Below are 14,791 nucleotides of genomic sequence, written 5' to 3' on the forward strand. Positions count from 1 at the left end.
AATAAGTGTGATTTTTTTATTTTTCATTTTAGTTCCAATTTAATAAATAAAGGGGAGATAGTCTTCTATCCCATGTTACCAACCTCTAGGAATAAACATAAAGCACTCAATTGGCTTATAGAAAAAGAAAGTGGGCTTTTTTTTTGGCAAGGGGTAATAAAGAACAATTATTAGTTCAAAAGAATCATTTTTCTAAAACTCTTTCCTTGAGCTCCTTTACAGTGACTTTGGTTAGGCTGAGATGATGTCATGAGGCTGCTGCAAGTTGGAGGAAACATTGCCTTAGTCTCCTCTTACCCATTGATCAGACTGTAATGCTTTTTTTCTGCCTGCAGCAGACTGATAGTATCATGCCAGCCTTGGCAAAGAATTAGAATGGAGCTTAGTTGTTTTTGTAATGATGAAAGGGAGATTCGTCATGAAAAATGAAGATTTTTAGATTGGAGCATGACAGAAATCCATAAAAGTTGACCATAGACAGGTCCTCTTTAGGAAAGGCAGAGCTGTAATGGAATCTTTATTTATGAAATGTTTGTGGCTGTGTAGATTTGTGAAATGATACATCCCGAAGAATTATTACTATTTTTAATTACAGTGCAGAATGTGCATTAGAGATGGCTTTGGACAATGGAACAGTGAATAAGATTTATTATGACACAAAGCTCCCAGCACAAGCGTAACTCCCAGGCTTGGCCTTGTGATTTGTTGTCTGAGGCCTGAGAGGATAAAAATACCCGTACAAGGTCGAAAAAAAAAAAACTGAATAGCAATCATTGCTGAATTTATGTTTATTCCTGCCTCGGGATCAGGCACGGACGTTTTGTACAATCGCCAAAATCCTGATTTAGCTGGGTTTGTTACAGCAAAATATATTTTTGTTGCATAAGGCTTTTACTAATTGAGAACCATGGAACATGGTAATTATTTGTTTAATGGGTGCTTTTATAAAATATTCACCCCATTTAAAAAATAAAAAAAAACGCACAGAATTGCTGATTATCCCATAAACGGGATGCAAGAAATACAACTAAGACGTTTGTGTGAATAAGAAACACAAAATAATGCGGTTTTGTATTACTGAATACGTTTTTAAATGATCCTTTATTTATTTAGCACCAACATATTATATAGTGCTGTACAATAAATAGAGGGTGAAGACTAAAATTGCTATTTGTGTTGCGTTTGGAAAAAAAATGGGAGGAATCATGTGACAATCCAAATTATTTCCAGAGGAATCTTTGTGCAGAAGGAGCATGCTGTGCAGGTATGAAACTCAATAACGATCATGTCTTTTTTACCATTTGCTGACCTAAAATATTTTATTATAGACTACTGAATACTTTTATACAAAGATCAGATTTTCCTGATGCTTATTTATTATGGGGGAACCCTTGTTAACAATTTTCAAAAGAGTGGAGACCGGTGGAAACATAGGCTTACCCTTTAAGGTTATAGTTTGCCAACCCCTAAAGCTGGGTACATAAAATAATCAAAAGAAAAAGAGGGGTTTCTGAAGGCAAACGGTATCAATGTATTATTTATCATTCATACTACATACTAATACAACATGAATTAACACTCAATAATATAAACATTGGTTACAAACCAAGTATATTCGGACCTAATTGGCACTAGACAAACGTCATCTATTACGCACACCACAACAATATTTGTCGCATAGGTAAAGGCTGTATACCCGACGCATTACACCCGTTTTTAGGGTTCCTCAGGGGTGGCGTTATGCTTTGCGATAGATCAGCAGTATATTGTCCATGGGTGTGGTTAGAATGGATTAGGATGGTAGGCAGAATCCAAATGGGAAGATAGGTCAATCTCTTGCCTGGGAGCCTCTGGCCCCCAACGTTTTTTTTTTTGGCCCCCAAAGGAAATCTAAATATGAACTGCAGCTGGCATTGAAAATGCGCCACTACAACAATTCAGGGCATCACTTGCGTCTATAGACCAGCAGGCTCTCTACTTATGTGTGGCAGCATGGTGGCTCAGGGGTTAGCACTCCGGCCATTGCAGCACTAGGTCCCAGGTTCGATTCCCAGCCAGCACCTTATCTTCATCGAGTTTGCAGGTTCTCCCCATGTCTGCATGGGATTCCTCTGGGTACTCCGGTTTGCAGTGAGGTTAATTGGCTTCCCCCTAAATATTGACCTTAGACTGTGTAATGACATATGACTATGGTAGGGACATTAGATTGTGAGCTCCTTTGAGGGACAGTTAGTGACACGACTATAGACTTTGTACAGCACTTCGTAATATGATGGCGCTATATAAATACTGTGTAATAATAATAATGTGTGGCCCTGCATTGGACTGTTTTATAGAGACGCAAATAATGCCGGGAATTTTAGTAGCGGCCCTATTTCAATAAAGAGGGAGTTTCAGCGGTGGGCCACTCATAAGATTTAGCTCCTCATTGGCCACGCCGCAATCCACCCCTGAGGAAGCCTAAAAACGTGCAAAACGCTTCAGGAATACGGCCAACTTGTGGTGTGTGTAATAGATGACATTTGTCTAGTGCCAATTGGGTCCAAATATACTTGGATTGTAACCAATGTTTACCTGATATGTTAATTCATGTTTTATTAAAATGTATTATGAATGATAAATAATAAATTGATACCGTTTGCCTTCAAAAAAACCCTTCTTCTCTCTTTGATTATTTTATGGGGGAACCCTTGAAATAATTTTCAGGTCTTCAAGGGAACCCCAGCTATACTTTTTTACTGTTTGCTGTAAAGCACTTTATTATCAGTTTTTTTCTGATATTCATGAACCTGCCCAAATCATGGATCCACCCACTTTTGCTCATCTTTGTTGCTGTCTGTGTGAATAGGAATCCATAATAGGCTCCAAAATAACGTAATATAATAAAGAATGGTTTGTGATTCTCAGGGCACCCTGGTGAAACGATGGGGTCAAAAATAGACAGATCCATTTCATTTAAAATTATACCAGGGGTGGTATAATAGAGGAGTGAGACCATTGGCAGTCATGTCAAGAATGTTCAGGCTTCGGAGAAGCCTTTGGTCCATTTGTCTTTGGTAATCCAAATCTCCATGAATACCAATACACACCAGATTTAAAGACATTCAAATGGATGAAATGAAGTCCAAATCTAACACCATTCCTATTTCAGGATTGAGAAGATTTAACCTCTTGCCCCCCCCTCCCTTCCGAAGCCGAGTGAATCTTAGGTGGAACCATTTAAAAAAAGACTACTTTAAATGTAGGTAAATGATCCCTTGATTTCAATCTTCAGTTATGGTTTTCAAAAACTGCCCAAAAAAAGTCAAGTGCCTTGCAAATGCAAAAACAATCAATCACATCCTAATGTTTTGCTCAGGTCACTCCTGACTCATTGGTTTCCCGGCTTTGTTTTTTTATTTTTAACCCTATATCTAGTTGCACTTTAACCTAAATTTTTAAAACTAATAACAAAAGCTTTTTATTTTCAGAAATGATCCTTTTAAATGTATTTTTAACCATTTTACTTTTTTCTTTCTTTTCAGGCGACGTCTGGGGGCAGAGCGAGTTACTATGTCTCCTATAAACGCGAGGCTTTCGCACAGATAAAACTGCCAAAATATTCTCTCCCGAAGGTATTGTTACATACTTGTAGAGCGTAATTGTTGTCTTTGTACGTTATTGTTGCTGTCCTTATATAACTCCATGCTAACTGTTCTCTGCTGATCGTAACAACTGGTGGTATTTTAATGGCACTGCTGCTGTGAAAACTAGGATTCGTACTTTGGTCCAATCTACTTTCAAGATAAAAAATAAAATAATAAAATGGTAAAAGCATACTTTGTAGTTACACATGACACAAACCGATAGCATATTAGCTGCTTTCTTGATGCAAATTGTTAGCAAAAATTTGGTAAGTGTCTGTATTTAGTGATTGAACAATTTCTTGTAAGGCCCTGGTCCAGCACCAGTACTCACCAGACCCAAGTCCCCCAATCTAATTCTGCATTCTTCCCCTTTAGCAGCCCCCGCTCAGCCTCGGGAGACTGGTTGCGTTTTCCAGCACTCAGTGGCCCCCAGGAAGGAATGGTGTCTGGAGAAGGGCTGGCAAAGGACCAGGAGCCCACAGATAATGCAGTACCAATATTCCAACAGAGACCATAATACAGAACAAGAGACTAGGTACACAAGGGTAAAGACATAAGCAGAGTCAGGGTCACAGGCAAAACGTCGGTCCAGGAAGCATAAACTCACAGGGTCAGCAACAGTAAATCAAACAAATAACCCACCAGTTGCAAGTTAGGCCAGGTTAATGCTGCAACAGACACTGGTTACTGGGAGCAGAGAGGCTATAAAGTCCCAGCAGCCAATGGCAGTGCAGGATAGAGGCAGGGACTAATCTGCCTCCAAAATCCCCTTCAGCTGTGCAGAGCCTCAGAGTATGTGCTGGGGATGCCAATAAAATACATCAGGGTGCACGGCTAAAGGATGCAGGGGATGCAACTATTTCTTTATTCTCCTTGCTGCTGCAAGTGACATCCCTGGGGTAAATAGGCTGTGTGAAGATCACATAAAGTACATCTTCCTCCAAAAATAAAGGTCCACTTACAGCCCCTTCCTCCACCATAAAAGATCATTATGGATGAATTATGCTTACCTTACCCTTTGTCACAGATCACCGCAGGACCAGAGGATCTGTGTCACCCACTTTGCACTTCTCTCCAGCCAGCAGTAGCTGTTCTCAGGAATTCTACCCACTGGTGACTTCCTGGTCCAAACCACGTGACTTCATGAGAGCTGCCCCTTTACCCCAGAGTACCAGAATATTCTGCAGAGGTCACATTCTCTAGTGGTGGGTTCTGTTACCTGCTGATCATATCACTTGTGACATGACTTCACCTTAATAAGGAAGTGACTGGTGGTGGGATGTTGCCAGAACAAGGAGTTCTTTTGGGCTCTGTTTCCAGGTTCCAGTTTGCATTTTCTTGATTCTATCCTGACACTTTGGTATACGGACCCTGGCTCTGATAGTGACCTGACTATTCTTCATTGCCGAATGCCCTCACCTTGGCTTGTCCGACTACTCTTCTGCCTTTCACACCTGTACTGTGCATTGGTCTTACCCTGTCAGAATTTACCAACCCCTGCATGTATAAGGGCCACAATCTGGGCACCGCCTCCTAGAGTCCATCACCCCTTGTGGAGTGTACTGGTGATGTCAGGCCGGTCCCAGTGGCCTGGTGACTCGTAGAGTCCACTTCCTGCCTGTGATTACCATGACCTCCCTGCCCTCTGTCCATGGTGTCAAAGTAAATATGGTTTCACCATCCAATGAGAAAGATCTGAGGAATGTAATACAACCACAATTTCCCAAGCAGACACTTCTGCATCTGGAGTGTTGTCTTCCAAGATTTTGCCTGCATTCTCCATAAATTCTACCAGAAGAATGCAAAAACACTGGGGTAAGAAAAGCAAAAGTATAGCTCTATTTTTACCCTTGAAGCCCATTTTAAATTTGCTAATCCTGGGTGATGTTTTAGGATGAAGGAACCCAGATTGTGTACCTTCAGTTTTATTAAGGACCTTCCATTTATTGGTGGCTTTCCAATTTGGTGAGAAGGACCATTCATGTTTAGTCTTTTAGAAGAACTGGAATATTCATTCCTAAATTCTTAAAGATGTGCAGACTCACGTATGGGACAAACGCCAGGCGTTTTACAAAAATGTTGGCAAGAATTGTGTTTTAGCAAAATTCACAATTGTGAAAGAAAAGTTTTTGGCATTTTTGGATGAAAAAAGCTTTAAATAACTCCCTATGGGGGGGGCAGGAATTTTTAATTATTCTGGACCTGCTCATGTGTCAGGAAACCTTAATCCCAATGGTAAAGATTGTTTCCATTTGATCTTACATGTGTACTATGTGTATAAAACAGTTGATGAGATGTCACCCGTGTCATGGCCAACACTTGGATTTGAGTTTCAACAAAGCCATGTGATTAACATTTTTGGTCTTTGGCTATTATTTCATGACTTGTTGACCATTTGACATAGCTCTGACTTGTGGGTCCCAGGTAGAATAGTAAATAAATGTAAAGAATGTAAGAAAGAACAACATGGTTGCAAATGCTGAAATACCACCTATCGCTTATTAGGTCTAAGGCTGTGCAAATGTCAAATTATTTCCTTCCATGATGAATGGTTGTTCTTATCTTGGGCAAAAATCTAATTAGGGGCCCGTGGAAGTTTTCATTGATCCATTCTGGCAGATCAAAAAATTAAGGATCCAGAAAAACCAATATACATGTCAACGGAAGAGAGAACAACGGGTGACATTTGCTTGTTCTCCTTGCTCCATGCTGTGTGTACAGCGCTCATTGGTTCATCTGTCACTGGAAATGAGTGTGAAAAATTGTTTCTAGTGAAAATGATCCTGCAAGCCTGGTATGGGAAACCAAAGAAACATATTGTTCATAGAATAAATATCAACATTGACTTTATTGTAGACAATGTTTGCTAACAAGTACACAACTGGCTAATTCTTAGCAATTCAAATGCATCAGTAATTATACAAATAGGAAGATACAATGAGATGTGCTGAAATCCTATGTGGGGGTAATCCTATTATCCCAACTCGTTTCACAGTATTGATACCTCGGGGGATGAAGGAAGGTTAGAAATTAAACAACTCATAGGATACATCCAGGGGGAAAAATTGGATACACTAGGTGGATGGGGGGACTTGTTTGATTTCTGTGAGACAGTCACAAGGCAGCCACAATTTCACAGGAGCCCAAAGTTCCAGGAGGTGCTAACCCCGCGTTAACATAAGCTTGTTTGCAAGTTCCAGGTCTCATAGCCAATGAGTGGGAAATTTAGTTCAATACCAGAATTCGCCTTGATACATGGAAGAAGATTTGGAGTTGCAGTAGATCAAACCTCTGTGCAATGCTGCCAAGTACTGTATGTAGGTTAATTATCATGCACAATAGAAAGTATAATGAAAAAACAGGTATATCTAAATGCAAAAAACAAAAATGTAATTTATTGTTCAATATTAAGTGCAATGTATGTCATTCTTATGTGCTGCAACATGTCCTACTCTTATTGAATACACATCAATGCAGCACATTTGGCAGAACTAAAGCCAAAGGCTACATCTTGCTGTTGCACTGGGACAACATTGAGTTGCGCTGCCCAATGCAGCTGATGTGGAGGGCCCCTAAAGGTCAGGTTTGGCCAATTTTTAACATACAACATGTACTCTGTTCCTCAGGACATGCACATCATCAGCACCGATGAGAAACAAGTCTTTCCTGCTGTTCAGGAGTGGAACCAAAACGACACTTACAACTTGTACATCTCAGACACAAGAGGCGTCTACTTCACCCTTGCTCTGGAGAATGTCAAGAGTAGCCGGGGCCTGGAGGGAAATATTGTCATCGACCTTTATGAGGTATGGGCTGAAGGTCATATGCTTCTACTGTTTACATTCAGACATTGAATTCTTAATTGCTTGATTTAAATCCATTACTAGGAGTTAGTGAATTGAAGGTACTTTAGGGTAGGTTTTCGTTTTGTTTTTGTTTAGATGTTTGTGCACCAAAAAGGCCCATAGTTAGCACCATCATTTTACGATTTTTTTTAACAAAACATAAAATAGTTTAAAGCAACATAACCCAAATAATAATTAGTGCAGTGCATAAATGTTGTGCAGTACACAAGAGATTCCATGAGCAGAATTGGCTTTTGCCGTGGTAGAAAATGAAATTGTTTTCGGAGGAGCTTCTTGGCAGCCGAAGAGAGTTATCCATTTGGTGGAGAGCATTGAGGTTTATTTCTAGATGAAAACTGTTTACTTGGTTTTGGACAGCATGCAGAAGATTTAGAAACCTTATGAGCTTTACATTGCTGTCTGGAATATATACTATGATATTGCTGGGAAGATTTCCTTCTACTTCCTGTTCTGCTCTGCTGACAAAAGTTTACCAAATAGAAAGTGAAAGTTTCTCTGTTGCAAATGTTCCCTTAATTTTTATGTGATTGGAAATCATTCTAATGCTGGTCATACAATATTGGATTTATTCTTCATCCAGTATTTCTCACTTTGAAAATCAAGTGGAGAATATTACTCGTCTATCATTTGTCATCTTGCAGCATTTGATATTAAACACATCCCTGTTGCTGTTCTTGATTGGCATAATACCGCTGCTAATTACGTCTCAGTTCTCTAAATTGTTTCCTTTTTTTGATTCATTTTCCTAGGTAGCTGGGATAAAAGGTGTACTGCTGGCCAACAAGAAGGTTGATGAGCGTGTGAAGACCTTCATGACTTATAACAAAGGACGGGATTGGCGTCTTATTCAAGCCCCAGATGTAGATATGAAGGGGAACCCCATCAATTGTCTGCTGGTCAGTAATGGAGTTCTCTATATTGTATTTTATTTTTCTAAAGGAAATGTTTACGTAGCCATGCAAAATATTGGGAACCAGCAGATGAGCCCAATGCGATAGTTCTGGATATTCTTCTTTTCAGCTGAACCTTCTGCTGGATCACCAAAAATTGTACCAACATAAAAATGCGGTTATAACCCAACTATCTTGATAAATGTTGGTTAAAGTATGAACATCCACAAAAAAGCAAAGGTGATGGCATCAGCAATTCAGCATTGTAATTTGAATTGTTGAAAACATTTCAGCAGATCTTGGTGGCTTGGTTGCACTTTTATTATTTTTAGGAAATAGTATGTATACAGCACCAACATTGCTATGCAGTGCTGTACATTAAATAGGGGTTGCACGTGAGAGATATATACAGACAGTTACATGGGAGGATCAGAAGCCCATAAAACAATGGGAGGGGGGTATGGAATGGTGGGAAGTAGCGAGGGTTTAGGAGACCAGAGAAGACGGGTAGGTGAGGTTGGAGCGTTGGGTTTTAAGAGTTCTTTGAAATGAGCAGAAAGTAGGAGCAAGCCAAATAGGATGAGGAAGAGAGTTTCAGAGATTCAGGGCGGTTCAGAGATTCAGGGCGAGAGTTTCAGAGATTCAGATTCAGTGAGGAAGACATTAGTAGGTCATTGGAGGAGCCAATCAGGTCAGAAAGGTAAGTGGGACAAGAACTGTGGAGGGATTTAAGGGCAAAGCACAGAAACTTTGATACTAAGGATGGAATACAATCTATATCACACTAGTGGTACCATCACTGGCAGCAACTTGCCAATAGCAGAATCACTGATCACACTTTTATTTACTATTTTGTTTTGTGGCAATATTTGTGAATATATAATATAATTCATCCCTCGCTTTGTCATTACAGCCATTCTGCTCCCTGCACCTTAACCTGCAGATGTCTGAGAACCCATATAACTCCGGCAGTATATCCAGCAAGGTCACAGCACCCTGGCTTATTGTTGCTGCAGGTAACCATTTTTTACAGAAGAATGCTCTAAGGTCAAACATTTGTAGAGAGCAGACTGTCACACTCTATGAGCTGCCTGGACATCCTATTCCAAAACCATGGGCAATAGAACGGGGTTGTTGCCCCTTCAGAGCTTCAGATGCTTCACTCTTCTGAAAGCTTTTCACAAAGTGTTGATGCGTGTCCATTGTAGTTTGTGTTCATTAGGAACAAATACCTTTTGTGAGGTCAGGTACTGATGTTGGATGAGAAGAACTGGCTTACAATCATCGTTCTAAATAATATCTAAGGTGATTAGAAGGGTTGCGGTAAACCCAAGCTGACCCATCAAACTTTTCCTTGTGGAGCTGGCATTGTACACAGGGGCATATCATGGTGGGGTAGAAAAGGATATTCACCAAACTGTTACCATGCTGGATTGTACCCTTCGCTCCATTGTACTGTGTGCCCACTGAGACCTCAGAACTTTTGTGAAGTAAAGTATTGATGTTGGATGGGCAGACCTGGCTTACAATCAATGTTCTAATTCATCCAAAAGGTGTTTAGTAGGGCTGAGAGCAATGCAAGTTCCTCAAACCCATCAAACCATGAGCTGAATTTGTGTATAAGCTGTCATAGTGGATCAGAAAAGTGTCTTCACCAATCTGTTACCATAAAGCTGGATTGCACCCTTCTCTAGAAACACCCCCAATCAGTTGGATCGATGTAACCATACTTTTAGAGCATATTATCACATTATGTGTTCATTTTGAGCCTTGTGTAAGAAAAATAAATAATAAACCTAAAGAATAAACAGATAGTCAATAGCAATGGCATTGTGGGTTTTCCAAGTATTCCCCCCTATGCCCATACAATAGCCCATCCATTTAGGGTCACATTGGTCTACGCTCCATGCAAATTAACAGAGCAATCATTTAAAAGTATTTAATGGTCTTCATCATAAGCTCTTCTTGTTCCATGCAGCTGACTACTGTCACTAATCTCTGTCCTGCTCCTGAGACTTCTCCTTAGGTCAATCCTTAGGAGCAGAAAACAGATGGGCAATAGTCGATGGCTTTATGGACAGAACCGTATGGACTTTATGGACTAGAAGACTAGAGAAGGCTATATACTTTCAATTCACCAATGTGTTATTCTAAAGGGGGAGCCATGGGAGTAGTAGATACCAGGGCAGTAGCTGGAATGTCTAGGGAACGGAAGGTAAGAAAATGCCCCTGTGGCTATGCAGAGCCTGGGGCAGCCAGGGGTGGCAGGCTTCCAATTCTCTCTAGTAAATCTATTACAGAAAGGCCCATAGAGGCTACTTTACTGTTATAAAGCCTTTTTCCTTAAACATTTTAAATGGTTCACGTTCTCACTTTCATTTCACGGTGAAAGTGTCTTTATATTTAGTTTTACCAGCAACGGTACGAAGCACAGAAGCAGATGAATGACGGCGTGGTTTTATGAAGGACATGGAGATCAACGTGAAAAATCATTGTTTTGTTCATTTGTTGTTGCTCAACAACGGCAGTCAGTCATGTCTTTGTCGTAGCACACAATTGATTTATTAGACATACATCAAGTCCTGTAGGACATACAAGCATATGTGACATTTTATCCAGTTAGCGGATCAGAACACTGCTAAGATTTGAACGATTTCTTTCTGTTACTGTCAGACCTTCAGGTTTATTGAATAAGGCAAAAGGCAATGTGAAAAGGGCAGTATCCTGTAGCAACCCAACATAATTTATCACACAAGGGGGAGCGGGTGTGGGGTTTAGGAGCGAGGCAATTGTAGAGAAGAGGTTGGGTGGGTTGGAAGCTTGAGAGAAAATGACTGCAGAGAAATAATTTTGCTTGGTGACAGCTCAGGTATTATCATCCATTTGGTGGCTTTGAATATTACAGTTTGCACCGGCCTTGTAGTTGGCACTGCTTCACTTATCAGTTTTATTATTTTATATTATTGGGCTTGATTTATTAAAGCTCTCCAAAACTAGAGAAGATACACTATCATGGGGTAACCTGGGTGATCCAGCAAACCTGGTCCAGGACTGAAATTATTTGTCAACTAATAGCAAATATTTATTAGAATATGAATTCCATGTTTGCTGGTTCACCCAGGTTCTCCCATGATAGTCTATCTTCTCCAGTCTTTGAGAGCTCTTAATGCCCATTATCTTCTGGTGCCAGAATCCTGACACTTTATCATTTGGTGCAGAAAGGTTATCCACCTTTGTCCATCCTAAAAGGGTGAGCATGCCAACAAGGGGTTAGAATTGCATTAATGTTCATGCTAGAATGAGGGTAACATGGTTGCTAGTGTAATTTTTTGGTGTTAGGTTTTTGGTTACTGTTAGTGTTAAAATCAGGATTTAGAGTATAGGCAGGGTTAGTGTGAGGTTTGGTGTTAGATTTAGGATTACAGAGAGGGTTTGTATTATGTTTACAGGAAGGGTTCATGTTAAAATGTAGCTAAAGCCTTTATACTCCTCTCCCCACCCTCGCAGGGTACCACCCTCTTCTTCTTTCTCCTCTTCATGGAGATGATCTTTGACCATGACCAGGCCAAATGGCGTAACTCTCAGGAGTTCATTCATTCCTGGCATGTTCAGAGGTAGCCGGGATTGCTGAATATTCTGACAACCAAAGCTGAAGCTGTGCTTGGACCGTTTAGCTTTTTATACAAATACCCGGAGAAATCAAGCAGGTTGAAGGGATTATTACAGAAGGAACGTCGCCTATCTATTTCCGCAGTAATGACTTACCTGATCATGGATTTATTGGCCTCTTACATTCCTGGCCATTTTGAAGTATGTCACGCTTACAGATAGCCAAAAAGATCATTCGTGTCAGTTAAACTGACCTGAGAGGTCCAAACTGCTCAAGGAACCCCCAGCAACCCCTGGAGGAACCCTGGCTGGGAAAACCCAGGTCTAAAGTGTTAAAGGTTAACGTAGGGTAACAAGGAGGGTTAGTGTTATATGGGCATGCTTTGGGTAAGTTCTTGCTTTCTCGACCAGTCCTGCTGCCAGTTTCTGGTATTTGATATTCCTGCAAACATACTGAACCCGGGAGATAGAGTGAGCCTACCATTGCTTCTGAAAATGTCTGGATGTCATGCTGATATTTCAGCTTCAATGCTTTCTGACTCACTTACACTAAACAAGTAAATGTAAGAGGAGCTCAGACCTTTTTTTAACCTTGGCTTGCTGAGACGTTCTTTTATGACAATAGGTCATATCACTGACACAGTTGGCAAACCTAATAGGTGGCACTTTCTTCAGGCCAGTAAAGTATTCACTACAATAATGTTTTTGTGTCACAGAGAGACACCTATTCTTTAGAGTTATCGATCCACTTGCACACAGATGGACAATCAAGGACGGAGTAGATTGCTTTATACACTTTGCAAGTTAAGAGATCCCCAGCACTATGTTCTTTAAGCATTTATCCTGTTTCTTTTTTAGGAAACGTTGGTCCTGAACTCTCCTCTACGGACACCAACATGTACATCTCATCAGATGGTGGCAACACGTGGAAACATGTATGTTCCTTCACTGTTGCTCTTAGTGATAAAACTAATATTGAATTAAAATGATGCCATTACTATAAATTGCTTGCATGTTGGATACAGGTTTGATTTTCAAAATATATATGGTATGACTTAGCTTGAGGTTATTAGGATCCATACATTCCTGATAGGACCATTTGCTCGGCAATTACCTATTCCAATGACCCCTCTGTGACTTGGGGAATTTGGCATCTATGACCACCTACATATGCTTCTCAATTACTGGTGGTTAGTAGGGTAAAATGCAAATTAGTAAAAATATCTTTCCTAATTTCTTTATTTTCCCTATATAAGACCCCCTTTTTTATGATGGGCAAAGGAAATGCCCCTTCCATACAGTTGTTCACTGGAAACACCCCACCCTTTACAATGGTGGACAGTTTTGTAAGTCGAACAGACTTCCTCATGGAATCCTAAAATTAGTTGCCTTAGAACAGATCTGTTTTATATCTGTGTTCCTAATATGGTAAGTGGGCATGTTTCCTGAAAATAATGTGGTGGAGAGGGCTCCTTTAAACTATTGGTCCTTTCAAATATTGGTAGTCAGAGAACATTTGACAAGCCTCCTTTACATTGGTAGTCAGTAACCATGGTCTCGTTAAATTTTTGGAGTGCTTCATTATATTGGCTGTTAGTGGACAGGTGTCCCCAACTTATACTAATATTAATAATAAACAGGCTTTATATAGCGCCAACATATTACGCACCGGTGTACATGAAATAGGGTAAGAGGACCTGGCCTCTGTACTGGTGATCAATGAACAGGATTCTATCATACTGACATATGGGGAAAGGTACCCTTCATAGAAACTGAAAATGTACAGTAGGGAAATCTAGAGTAGGAAACTTTTCATTTGGGACATCTGTTCATCTGGCAACTACCCGAGAGGGGGTTTCCTACACTATAAAATGACAATGTAAAATAAATTCTAATTTTCTATGTGTACCCCTGTTTTTGTTTGCTGTCCTTGAAATCAGATGTTTCATTCCTGTTGCCAGATTTTTGAAGAAGAATACAATATTTGGTTCTTGGACTGGGGAGGAGCAATGGTCGCCATGAAACACACTTCTCTGCCGGTACGCCATTTGTGGTAAGAAAACAGTCAATTTTCATTAGTTTAAAGTCATCCTCCGTCTTCACATAGCACTACCGGTGGCATGACAGAGAAGAAGGTTCTAGATCTAATCACAGGGGCAGCCAAAAATCTGATGAGTCTGGCTAAAATGTAATATAACGAAAGTTCTGATTTGGATAGAAGACCTTTGTAGCCCAGCAGAGGGGAACCCAAGGCTGGCACTGCTGTAGAGCAGAGGCACAATTTTCAGTCAAAAACAGGAATTTGGCAACACATTGGCTTTCTTTCAGAATCCCCAGGTCTTTCTGTTATTTTTAAAGGGAGAAATCATTGGGAAACATGCCTGACAGGTAATACTAATTTTTGACCTGATTCTACAGCTTATCAGGTTATCATACAGCTTGGCTGGTTGGCGTTCTGATCCTTTCTCCCTTCTGAATCACCGATGCAGAATTGGCACGTACAGTAGCTAAGTTGTTCAGCTAATTGCCCCCACGGCTTCTAAACTGGCCGTTTATACCTCTGACATGATCCAGGACAATGCAGAACCAGCTTCCCAAGGGCAAACGTTTGTATTTCCGGTGTTCAGCTTTATATAATGTATTACCCATTATATAGCTGCATTCATTTATGTCAATTATAGCTGCCTGAAATTGCCCTGAAGCTTTAAAGTAGAGAAACCCGACATTTTCTTTAATATACATGGATAGCCCCAATTTTTTAAAAAACAGAAATAGATCATATTGTTAAAAAAACATTTAG

At 40.2% G+C, this 14,791-nt stretch overlaps 1 protein-coding gene across 1 annotated transcript in view; it reads left to right on the forward strand.

Annotated features, from left to right (window-relative positions):
• SORCS3 (sortilin related VPS10 domain containing receptor 3) overlaps nt 1-14,791 on the forward strand; it is a 319,319-nt gene that overhangs the window by 234,239 nt on the left and 70,289 nt on the right. The window contains 6 exon segments of the mRNA XM_072423933.1: nt 3,525-3,614; nt 7,253-7,432; nt 8,242-8,388; nt 9,296-9,398; nt 12,850-12,926; nt 13,953-14,044. Coding sequence (XP_072280034.1) covers nt 3,525-3,614; nt 7,253-7,432; nt 8,242-8,388; nt 9,296-9,398; nt 12,850-12,926; nt 13,953-14,044 — 689 coding nt within the window.

The sequence above is a fragment of the Pyxicephalus adspersus genome, chromosome 10, assembly GCF_032062135.1.
Source record: "Pyxicephalus adspersus chromosome 10, UCB_Pads_2.0, whole genome shotgun sequence".
NCBI lineage: Eukaryota > Metazoa > Chordata > Amphibia > Anura > Pyxicephalidae > Pyxicephalus > Pyxicephalus adspersus.